Source organism: Phialemonium atrogriseum (assembly GCF_030411735.1).
Source record: "Phialemonium atrogriseum strain 8032-3 unplaced genomic scaffold QBC33scaffold_2, whole genome shotgun sequence".
Taxonomy (NCBI): domain Eukaryota; kingdom Fungi; phylum Ascomycota; class Sordariomycetes; order Cephalothecales; family Cephalothecaceae; genus Phialemonium; species Phialemonium atrogriseum.
This window is the reverse complement of record NW_026848139.1, coordinates 1,806,704-1,818,113: the sequence shown is the minus strand read 5'-3', so window position 1 is coordinate 1,818,113 and position 11,410 is coordinate 1,806,704. Positions and strand designations below refer to the sequence as shown.

Genomic DNA, 11,410 nt, shown 5'->3' with positions numbered 1-11,410 from the left:
ACCCCGGATTGCGTCGTCGATTAAATATTGGGAATTCGGTTGGTTGGCCGAGTGCAAATGTTCGAGGCAAAGAACTGGCCAAAGGGTCAGAAAGAGAAGAGGTATTGCCTGAGTTGAATGCAATGTTCGCCGCCTTTATCATTACTCGGATGGTGGTCTGGATGTCTTGAAAGGGCGTGGCATTCGTAGGCAATCTGCGCCTGGCCTTCATGTCACAACTAGGCGCCGACTCCGCTACGCAATCACTCCCTGCCAGTGTTTGCTCATGCAAAAACCGCGTGCGGATGTCGGGTCCGGCATTGTTTGACACCGAAGCCAGGGGCCGCAACGCGTGTTCGGCAGCTGCCTGTAAGCCTTGCATACAGACTTGCTGGGTTGATTGAACGCGGTCTGTATGTACATACAAAGGGATTCAGTAGGTAGTCTGTCTGAATGGCCATAAAGCAAACTAACTAGCAGATAGCTCGTTTTTTGAACACCAGACATGTTACATCACGGAATGAAACACAAACTGAATTCGTCTTGTAATAATATTGTTACCTTATTTCCCATGCGCTCAAAATGCTTCTGCTTTTATTAACTCAGCAAGCCCCATAATACGAAGTACAGGCATTTGGCATGGAAGCTAAACTAGACGTCTCAGAAGTAAGGGCAAGAGTTGTCCAGTGACGTCACCACCAGGACCGGCCATTATATCCGTAAGACAGCTGAAGGAGCTCCTCAAACTCCAATTCTCTACCAATTCATCACAACCGAGAGTCCCGAGTCTGAATTGAAACATGAGCACATCACAGAGCAAGCTTGACGCCCGCGGCGCACCGCCGTCGAGGGCCATTGAGCTCTACAGCCCCAAATACTTCGCAGCTTGCACGTTGGGCGGCATCATCGGTTAGGCCACCCACCCCCCACCCCTCTCTGCCCAAAGCAACCGCAAGTCATTTTTGGGCGGCACGTCTAACCCGTCTTTGTCCGGTCCCGAAACAGCTTGCGGCCCGACCCACACCGCCGTCACGCCCCTCGACCTGGTCAAGTGCCGGCGGCAGGTCGATAACAAGCTCTACCGGTCCAACGCGGCCGCCTGGCGCAAGATCTTTGCCTCGGAGGGCCTGCGCGGCGTGTTCACGGGTTGGGCCCCGACCGCCGTGGGCTACAGCTTCCAGGGGGCGGGCAAGTACGGCTTCTACGAGGTGTTCAAGCATGCGTACGGCGACACGCTGTTCCCCAACGCCAACCGCACCCTCGTCTATCTCGCCGCCAGCGCCTCAGCCGAGTTCCTCGCCGACCTCGCCCTGTGCCCCTGGGAGGCTATCAAGGTCCGCATGCAGACCACCATCCCGCCCTACGCCCATACCCTGCGCGAGGGCTGGACCCGCATCGCCCAGCGCGAGGGCATCGGCGGCGGCCTGTACAAGGGCCTGTACCCGCTCTGGGCCCGCCAGATCCCCTACACCATGGTCAAGTTCGCGACCTTCGAGTCGGCCGTGACCGCCATCTACAAGAGCATGGGCGACCGCCCCAAGGAGGACTACAGCAAGCTCGCGCAGACGGGCGTCAGCTTCCTGGGCGGCTACATCGCCGGCATCGGCTGCGCCGTCATCTCCCACCCGGCTGACGTCATGGTCTCCAAGCTGAACGCCGAACGAAAGCCCGGCGAGGGCGCCGGCCAGGCCGTCGCCAGGATATACGGCAACATCGGCTTCAAGGGGCTCTGGAACGGCCTGCCCGTCAGGATCCTGATGATTGGCACTCTTACCGCCTTCCAGTGGCTCATATACGACTCCTTCAAGGTCTCGATTGGCGTAAGTCTAGCCCCCAACCGTGCCACCTGATGCGAGGTCGCTTGGCTAACTTGTGCTGCCTGCAGTTGCCGACAACGGGAGGTCACTGAGTGAGGGCTTCCATAGAACAATGCCAATGTAGGCAAGAGGAAGGATCTTGTGGAGGCTGGCTGTGGCTTGACTGGTCTTTCTGAAGGCTCTAAAACAACTGCTCGATGCGGAATTCTGGCCCAGGTAGCTGAAAAGGCACCATGTCAGAGGAAACTAGGATGGTAGAGTGTGTTTGAGTACCGGGATTTCCAGCGAAGAAGATAGATCGCGAAGACTAGCTGATATAGCATGCACCACGGCACAGGGGAAACTCGTGTTCGGACGAATACGATCGTGTCAACCTCCTCAGCGGGGTGAGGATCGTGACATATTGGCAATTACCGAGCCACTGGCCGACGTATCCGTAACCAGGGCAGAGAAGCAGTTCGATCGCCACGCCGCTCAACCCGATTTTTGCTCCCGGCCAAGATAAAACCTGACAAGGGTGCCTGGCTGTGGGTCCACATATGGTACCTAGGTTCCCGTCGGATGCCGAGGCTCCCTCAAAATGCACAGGCCACTGCTTAATCTTGCTGGTGGGGGGGCTGAGCAGCGCCCCTGTCAAGCCTTGCTACCACGTAGATTCGTCATGCTCAGGTTGTCAGGTTGAAAGTCCGCGTCACCTCTCGCGCCATCGTTCAAACATGGCGATGGCCCGACAATTGGCGATTTACTGCCTCAACTAGATTTACTCCGCCATGGCCGCAGGATCATGAGGAAGGAATGGGCGGTACAGATTGCGCACCCCCCTCCCCCCCGCCGTCGTTCCGCAAGACCGGCAAGTGAGCCCCCAGCTACACCTAGCGATCAACCCCGGTGGCTGTGCGGGAACCTCCCGATGCTCTCTACATTATGCTTTTCAAGGCCTGTCGGCGATCCCTCGATTATCACGCGGTACCTATGCAAGGGACAACCAACACCACCCAACCCAAATTTCCCGCGATTTGCCCACAAGTCCCAGCGATTGGCCGCCTGCGATCGAGGACTCGCCTGCGCGGAGTGAGTGGCTTGAGGCTTTGCTCTCGGCATCGGCGAACCGACAAAGTCGACCCCGACAAGACTGTGGCAAGAACGCGGGGAAAAGGGGGCCGCGTGACAGACTGAAGGATCGAAAAAGGAAAAACTGCAATTATACATGCATGCGTAGAGAAAGAAGGAAAAGGAAAGAAGAAAACAAGCGGCGATAAACCCCGCCGCCGCTAAAGCCGCTCAAACCCCTTCTTAGGCGTAGCCGGAGGATCTGATCTTTTCGGTGTGGAACGGATGGATGCACCGGGGGAACCTAGGCGAGGTACTCAGGTACTGTACCTGCCCGTGGACCTTGTAGGTTCCATGGTATCACAGACCTCCGCCAGGCAACGTCGTTGTCATGGAAGATGCAGAGCCTCAGCATATTTCGGCTTCCACCGTTCGCATACCAAATATGAGACGCATTTCCCAACGGAAATAAGAAAATAAGACCAAGAGGGAAGCCGTATACATTAAGGTAGCAGACAAAGTACGGACCACCCAAAGCGGGTACCCCAACTCATCTACTCCACACCAGCAGCTCCAGGCCCAGTACACGTGTAGTCTGGACTCTGGGGCCGGACTCTGGACCCCTCGTCACAGTCCGTTAGCTTCCTCGTGTCCTCGGCCCTGCCAAGCAGACATTTAAACTTTTCATTCTCTGCTCGGGATCAAAATCGGCCACGCGAGAACTCCCGCCCCCATTCTTAAACCTTTTCATTTTTGGGGAATGCGTTGCTTGGGGCGATGGGCTCGGCATCGTTGTCGCGGCCATCTTCCCAGCCAACGGATCCACCCCCAACCCGCCCAGCGGCATTCCCGTTCGCTGTAGCCTTCCCGCCCCTCGTCTGTATGTGACGGCCGGGGCCAGCACAATCACGGCTGTCCAATTTAGAGCTTCATGCTCTTTCCCTCCCCTGCCCCCTACCCTGCCCCCTGCCCTGCCCCTCCAAACCCAATCTGGGGGATCTACATCACACACACATGGTGATAAGGCCCAAAACAAAAAAGGTAATTGGATGCATGGGCTTGATGCGATTGATTGATGGGTTTCGATCTCGCGCGGGGGTTCATTCCCGCGGGGGTTCGTCTTGATTCAAATTGATGCTAATGCTATCATGCCCACCCACATGCCCACCACCCACCATCACCCTGCCAACCCCGCCATTAATGAGTAGCGATATATGCCATGCCATGCCGAGAATACCATCCTTCCCATGGAATGCAGAGCCTGTAAAAAAAAAGGGAAAAAAAGCCAGAGACATGAAAATAAAAGCAAAACCACATTTCCCGGCCTCGGCAGGATAGAGGTGGTAGATCTTTAAGATAACCATCTTAATTTCATTAGATGCTCGCCTCCCCAACCCTCCCTCCATGTACCTAGACAAAGGAGGTGGGTACCAGCAGTAGGTACGGTAAGGTACTGAGTGAGCTGGTATAATCCGATGAACGCCGTCCAGCCGCCCCTTCCCGTTTCTGACAAGACACGGTTGGGCAAAACAAAAAGATTCCAGCCAGCCTCCGCTTCTTTTCTATCGTTATGCAGTTGTAGGTTGTTGTCGAGGGAGCACAAAACACTCGATTCGGAATCCTGCTCAGACCAAAAACCAGCCAGACAAAAAGAAAGTGAAAGAAAGAGACCGAAAAGCCTGCCCCATTTTCCGTTGATGCAGATCCATATATAACTCCGATTTATGCATGCGATAGCACTTCATTCCAATCGCCTGATGAATGTGACTCGTCGTAACTCGTTGCCCCCCGTGCCCGCCATTTGGTACTCATCGGACTGTGACCCCTTGACCGCCGCCAAAGACGCGGCCGAAGACGCCGCGCATGCGCTTGACCTTGTTGCCGCCCTCCTGGATCTCCCGGAGCTCCTCGGCGCTGATCTCGTAGGGCAGGAGGCTCTTGCCGCCCTTGCGCGTGTACGTGTCCTTGCCGGGCACCTGCGGGCGCTCCAGGACCACCTCGACCGGGGAGTCGTAGACGGCGTCGGTGCCGTACACGTACGGCTGCGGGTCCTCGGGGTCCGAGAGCGGGGTCGTGGCCCTCGAGTTGGCGAGCGACGACGACGACGAGCTGGCGTACGAGGACGCGCTGCTGCGGCTCGAGCTGTAGCTGAGCCCCGGCGGCGAGGCGTCGCGGGCTGATTCCGCCGGTGGCCGCGCGGCGTACCTTGACCGCGAGCTGCCCCGCGACGACGGGGGCGTGGCGTATGCCAGACCAGCAGTGCTGCCGCTGTTGGCGATCGCGATCCACGCCTCGGCTTCCTCCCTCTTGCGAAGCGCCGCCCGCTCCTCGGCCTTTCGCCTCTGCTTGCGAACATGGCGCTCCTGGGTGTCCTGGCGGATGGGTGCCAAGAAGTGGTCGAGCTCGCGGTAGAGATCCTCCTCGGTGATCCTTAGGTCCCAATCGAGCAGGAACAGAAGCTGCTTCTCCATCAAGTTCACCTCGGTCCTGCTGAAGCCAAAGTTGTAGACCTCGTTGGAAATGACGCTGTAGTTGGCCCAGTGCTTGTTCTTAGGGCTGCTGTCGTTCAGGTACTTGGCGGCCAGGATCAGAGATGCCAGCAGGATGCGGTGGGTGGTGCAGCGGAGACCCTTGGCCATGGGTTGCAGCCGGGACTTGAGGCGGTTGAGGTAGACGAGAGTGGACATCAATGTGGGGACCTGGACGTTGGACGAGACGACCAGCTGCGTGATGAACTCCTCCAGCGAGGGCAAGCTGCCATCGTCGCTCCGGACAGCTCGTGGGGGCGGTGACCGCGGCGGCGTCGGCGGAAGCTCGGTTCGGCTCGGGGTGCGGGCGGCATCTGATGTCGGTGGCGGCATCATTGTCGGGTCGCACTGGATGACCTGGTGGGCGGCCTCGGCGAGGTATGTGATCATGGACCGGCTGACGGGTTGGTAGACAAAGTTGTCGAGCGCCGCGGCGTTGAGCTCGCCCATGCTGAGGTAGGATATTGACTCCATGGTTGTGTAGTGAGATGTGTTGTGTGTTGGTTGGAGGTGAGTGTGGAGAAGTTAAGAGGAGTTCAAGGACGCAGGTGCGTGTGCGGATGCCAATTATTATAAATGGAGGGGTGAAGGTTGGATGTCAGGGGGGGTAGTGCGCCTTTGTACCCAAACTGCGGGGAGAATAAGAAGTTATACGAGGCGAGTATTATTGAAGCACACCCAAGGCCGATCAATGATCAACGGGACGGTGGTGGCCGGTTCTTAGACTGGCAGATGCTTCAAGAAGGCTGAGGTAAAAAGTGAAAGAAGAGGAATCTGTCCTTGTTTTACTCGAGGCCGCTTTCGAGAATTCAGGTCTGCGTGTCTTATTATTTCGTCAGAGGGTGACGACCAAGGCCACGAGGCTGAGCGACGGGCGTCAAGTGCCAGGAGGGGGCCGGCTCAGGTGGGCAGGGGGCGCTTTTAGATGGGTGTGCGGGCGATGCGTGATGGCCCAGCTTGGTTCCACCGGTTGGGGTCGATCACTTTGGGCTGGAATGCCTGGGTGACGCTAGCGGTGGGAGCGAGGGGTGGCTGCCTGTGGCAGGGATCTGGGCCTCTTATTTCCTTGGCTAGCGTGGGTGGGGCAGCAAGGGCAGATCGGCGGGACCGGGGGGTGGCTCTGGCGCTGGATCTGGTGTACCTCGGATAGTACACGTACTCGTGGGTGGCGTGGCAGCACACGAGGCAGCTGCAAAAAACCAGCTGTGATTTGGAGGGTTTGATGATCTGACGGTTTGATTTATCGATGGGGAAGAAAGAGCAGGCAGACAAGCTGGAAGATGCCAACCTGTCCTCTGCTGTGGCTGGGATCGAGGATGGAAGCCTGCGGGGGGGTCGATGAGAATGACCGAGAATCCGGGGTAGAGGTTTCGTACAGTACAGCGGCCGTACGAATGGATGGCGGATTCCAAAGACCGGGTGCGAGTCAGGAACCTCTTCAAAAAAGTTTGGGCTAGACCGCTGCCGCTTGCTCTAGTGGCGGGAACCTGATTTGACACGACTCCGATCCAGCAGAATCTGAAGAAGGAGAGGGAAAAAAAGTCAGTTTAGAGTTCGATCCGTCTCGTGTTCGCGCCGAATCCTGTGTATGCTCTGTCCGCCAGTCCCCTTCTTGGGCTCCGGCCGATAGATTAATCGTGCTGAAATGATTTGCAGCTGTCCTGCAAGATGGTCTGTGCTGGTGCTGGCGCTGACCCCCAAATGCCAAAAAGGAGGCTCGTGCTCACGCTGTGATGCCACCGGTTGTTTCTTTTTGAGGTGACAAGGGCGCACTGGTGAGGCGAAGCGGGGTGGTTTGTGCGTGGAGTTGATGGTGTACAGGGTGGATTTCCAGAATGGTAATAAAAGAAAAACGAAGTCGTCTCTTGCTTACCAGTCAGGTGGGAGATAAAGGATGAGTTGTCTAGAGATCCAGAAGAAAACGAGGCCGAAATCTGAGATATATTATAGGCCAGCAGCCACGGAAAGCTGAAGCGGCGAAGAAACGGAAAAGGGCGGAGTTCCAAGGCAAAGGCGAATGGAATGGACGGTTTCGATATATCGGCGGAACAATTAAGTAAAAATGCCAGTAAATCCAGGGCGATGCTGTCTAGGTAGTATGTATGTACCGTCCGCCTGAGGAAAGGGAGGTTGATGGGGTCGGGTCGTCGTGCAAGTCGTAATATCGCAATATCGGAGGTTTTCTGCGGCGTTTCGTGGGGATTGTATGGGATAGACCACAGGCGGCACGGAGGATGGTTCTTCAGGGAGCTTGCCGCCCTTAAATGAATCTGAGTAACTATCCAAGATTGGGATTCCAGAATCCTGGCGAGAGGGGAGGGCAACATGGAGAGAGGGAGGGATGGACGATTCTTATCTAACCATGCCTCAAGCTAGGTAAGGTTAGCTCATGGGGCAAAAGGAGCAGGGAGACTGGATGTCGACATTCGTTTCTTTTCATCCCGTAAGGTACTGCATGCTGCACGGAACCAAGGCAGGCCAGGTAGGTACCTGTCTCGCGGCAATCCACAGCAAATTGACATCCTGACATCAGACCGCCGTGCGCCAACGAGCTAGGGTGGCTTGCCCGTGGTTCGTCCCAAACCGCCCATGGCTGCACAGCTCCGAAACAAATGGCAGTGTCTGTCCTAGAAAGTCGAGCCTGTCCATGACTTGACTGGCTCCAAATTTGCATTTCACCCCTGGCGCAGTTCCCATGCGCTGCATAACCCCCTTGATGAATGGCTGGGAAGCGCAGACGGGTGATTGGCCACCATTGGGAGACGCACGAACCACCCCCCTCGCTTGTTTCATGTGTCAGCGAGTGGCTTCTGGTTTCTCGAGAGGAAAGAACCTCCAAAGGAAGCCAAAGCGCCAATGACGAGACCCAGGCTGGGAGTCTTGATCAGCCAGCCAGAGAGCCTTCATTCGGGCCCAATCATGCCAGGCCACAACATCATCTGGAGGAAGTAAAAAAAAAACCAACACGTTAGGGACCAGCCCAATGAGAGCGGCCTCAAACAGCCTCTGCAACGCGGTGGCCTCTAGGGAGGCAGGCAAACGTCAAAAAGGCCGCCATGGTCGAGGCCAAGGCTGTGTAAGATGCGCACCAGCGACGCCATTCATTGTTGATTCTCATGCAAGCTGTCCTGCATGGCGTAACCCGTGTGGTCGCGTCCTCAACATCCGGTGTTTATTTGTTTTGAGTTGCTGATGGCTGATGACTGTTCGTGATACGACCAGGTTGTTTACATGTTTTGGGTTTACAAATTACAAAATTGCCAGAGACCCCCTCCGAGGCCGCCCTGCGCAAGGCCACACCGTCAGCTTTAGGCTCCATCGACGTGATTGCGGTGCCAATAGCGCGGAGGTCAGGGGAGGATCATGAACCGCCCCTTCATGGCCTCACGACCCGAATCCAGGTGGTAGCTTAGGTTATTACCTACCCACGGATCCGTACTACCTACCTATTGCCCGTTAACATTCCTTCCCACTCCGATATCTGCTCCCTGTAGCTAGGCAGATCCATCTTCTATGGTTTCCAATTTCCATCGCATTCATTACCGATACGTCGCTATCTCTTTCCGTAGACTATCCCAACGGCGATCCCAGCCTTGGGATTGCGAATTGTCAAGTCTTTCCCCGGATTTGTAAATGTTCTGGGATCATCTGAACTTTGTGTTTCAAACACCTGCACGGACTCTTGTCGAGATGACAAAGTCGATCCTCAGAGCTGTTGGCCTATCAGAGCACCCGAGCGAATGACCCCTCCACCCTGTCACGATGGTTTGGTCCGCCTGCCATTGGAATGTGCACAGGTGACGGGAGAACCCACCCCCGGCCAGGGATAGGTACCAGGATTGAGATGAGTGTGCGGATACCATGGCTGGAGCCAAAATGACCCCTCCTTCCAGTTACCCCCCCTTTTTTGCCGATAACTTGACTGTGATCTCCTATTTTCAGGAAAAGGGACACCGACAGTTGGCAAGCAGGGGTGTTCCCTCCGCAAATCATTGGGAGATCGCCAAGCAGTGGGGGCTGGCAAGATTCGTCCTCGACCATCCCATCCCTGTCTGCCTGTTCCTGTCGCCGCCGCCGAGAGAAAAAGACCACACACCGCCTCTCTCCAGATTATCCCGTCTACAAACTAACGAACCCCGCCATTTTTCACATTGGAGGCCACCCAGAGTCCAAGGCAGCGCTGTCAGTTCATGGTTGGTTTACGTGGCTGTCGGAGACAGATGCCACACCCAGTGCTCCAAGCCGCCTGATTGGCCCGCCACCCGGCTGAAACGTGAGGGCGGTGCCCGTCCACGGGCTCCAATCACCGGCCGCCGCCGGGGGATGGGAAAATTTTCGTCACGGGGGGGAGAACTTCTGGTCGGGTCGGAACGGGGGGCGAACGCTTGCGTTGGAGTGGCTGCGCAGGCTCCCCGGTGGCCCGGTCCCGTGAGTTCCGTGGTGGGGGGATCTCTGTCCTCGAGGAAGCTGCCCATCTGATTGGTCTTGGGTCACCCAGTTGATCATGGGCCGGGAATGAAAGGCGTTCACTCGGCGTGCGGCGAACACGTGTACAAGCTGCGCAGAAAAGGGTTTGCGGGTCTGGGTTGCTCGGAATCACCATGGCCTTGCTTTCCAACGTAGGTTCCTCTGTGTGGCGACAACCGAGTCATGTTGCTGCTACCCTGGCTCCTGGGCACTCACTCCGCCAACCATTCGTATTTACATACGCATACTGCAACTTGATATCCTCAGCCCCCCGTGAGTCTTCCTCTCTTTACAGACGCATTGGACTACCATACCATAGTAAGGTAAGGATGCAAATTCCAATCAGGGCTTCCTGAGAATAGGTTCGCTACCCCCCGCGCTTAACAGCCGCCTCAGCCACTCGCCTGGGCGACCTATCACCTTTCCTTGAGACACTGCTTCTTTCGATGGCACAGCCCTTTTATTCGAGCTGACACAACAGGCGGCTGCTTAGTGCCTGGTTCGAGATAACCGCCCAGCATCCGATACGCTTCCTCAATTCCCGGCGCCTAGGTTCGTCTCGACGACTGGCGGAAAGAGAGCACTATTTACATCTCACATGTCTTTTATTCCGAGCCGTACCACCCACATCCAATCCCCTCATCTCATCTGCAGCTAGACCAGACCCTTTCTTATTTAAGCAACCCTCTTAAACTTCCCGCGCGTGTGCCGTCTGTGCGTACCGCTGCAGACCTGATTGGCACAGCTCGCCGCGCACGTAGGGTAGTTGTAATTTAGGGTTTCTGCTGCGTCGGTGCTGAAACTCTCGAGCTCGAGATAGCAACGCGGCTGAGGAGATTAGTCGCTCGCCAAGGCAGCAACAGCCACTGCATCTTTCCCCGGGGTGCTTGCTTCCTAGTCCGGGCACATCCCGGGCGGCACATAACACTCTCATTTCCCGCTATATTCTATTTCCAGAGCGAAACAATCGGGCAAGCGCCAGCCGACTACAGAGTCAGAGTCTGGGAACGACGTAGCATGCATGGGTAGGGCAGAGGAAGAGACAGAATGTGCCTGTCTTGCTGGTGGATCCCTTCGTAACTAAGTTTATCCCGTTCATCTGAGTAACATGTGTTTCTGCTGTGGCCAAATCATCCTGCCATGGAGCTGGGTAGTGAGAGCCAACCCGGCAGATGGCAGATGGCAATGACTCGATAACGGCATCGCGAGGGACCGACCAGCTCAATATTAGTTCGGTAGGATCATGGGGTATTGAGCTAGGAGATGTCTACAAACCTACAGGAGTGTTGGCAGTTGCAGTTTGAAAATATGTGCATTTTATTCGGTTCCATTGCTCATTCCGTCCTGTCCATGACCCTCGTGTCCTCGATGAATTAACTCTGCGACAAAGGAAAAGGAAAAGACTTCCATGGTTATTGAGTCATCTGGTTAGAAAAGCAGGCCTCCGAAGATGATCTTCCTCCCCTTGGTGCCAGCCGTTTGTCCCATGGAGATGTTCGAAAGCCAACCTCGACCGGCTCTCAGGCACCCTTCTCCACATAACAGGGCAATACAGCATCGTCGCGCGCG

The 11,410-nt window shown here is 56.1% G+C and overlaps 3 protein-coding genes across 3 annotated transcripts; 1 reads left to right on the top strand and 2 right to left on the bottom strand.

The window, feature by feature from the left end:
• Nucleotides 1-779: 779 nt before the first annotated feature.
• QBC33DRAFT_592609 (mitochondrial carrier domain-containing protein) lies at nucleotides 780-2,282 on the top strand (the record flags this gene model as incomplete). The annotated part of the gene is made up of 3 exons (XM_060431687.1): nucleotides 780-888; nucleotides 985-1,799; nucleotides 1,865-2,282. The coding sequence occupies 3 exons, from the start codon at nucleotides 780-782 to the stop codon at nucleotides 1,886-1,888; spliced, it is 948 nt and encodes a 315-aa protein (XP_060288102.1). The 3' UTR covers nucleotides 1,889-2,282.
• A 2,171-nt stretch (nucleotides 2,283-4,453) lies between these two features.
• Nucleotides 4,454-6,074, bottom strand: QBC33DRAFT_170665 (uncharacterized protein). The gene has a single exon (XM_060422321.1). The coding sequence runs from the start codon at nucleotides 5,846-5,848 to the stop codon at nucleotides 4,655-4,657; it is 1,194 nt and encodes a 397-aa protein (XP_060288101.1). The 5' UTR covers nucleotides 5,849-6,074; the 3' UTR covers nucleotides 4,454-4,654.
• A 544-nt stretch (nucleotides 6,075-6,618) lies between these two features.
• On the bottom strand, nucleotides 6,619-7,710 carry QBC33DRAFT_525110 (uncharacterized protein). Its single transcript, XM_060426782.1, has 2 exons — nucleotides 7,031-7,710; nucleotides 6,619-6,960 (listed from the first exon to the last, which is right to left on the bottom strand). Exons 1-2 carry the CDS (start codon nucleotides 7,699-7,701, stop codon nucleotides 6,828-6,830), a joined length of 804 nt encoding a protein of 267 aa, XP_060288100.1. The 5' UTR covers nucleotides 7,702-7,710; the 3' UTR covers nucleotides 6,619-6,827.
• Nucleotides 7,711-11,410: the final 3,700 nt, after the last annotated feature.

What these genes read in the sequence shown, in the direction of transcription:
- QBC33DRAFT_170665 (XM_060422321.1), bottom strand. Translation starts at nt 5,848, where the DNA reads ATGGAGTCAATATCCTACCTCAGCATGGGCGAGCTCAACGCCGCGGCG.
- QBC33DRAFT_525110 (XM_060426782.1), bottom strand. Translation starts at nt 7,701, where the DNA reads ATGTTGCCCTCCCCTCTCGCCAGGATTCTGGAATCCCAATCTTGGATA. An exon ending in CAGACCATCTTGCAGGACAG is followed by an intron (nt 6,961 to 7,030) that starts CTGCAAATCATT and finishes GACAGAGCATAC; the next exon opens with ACAGGATTCGGCGCGAACAC.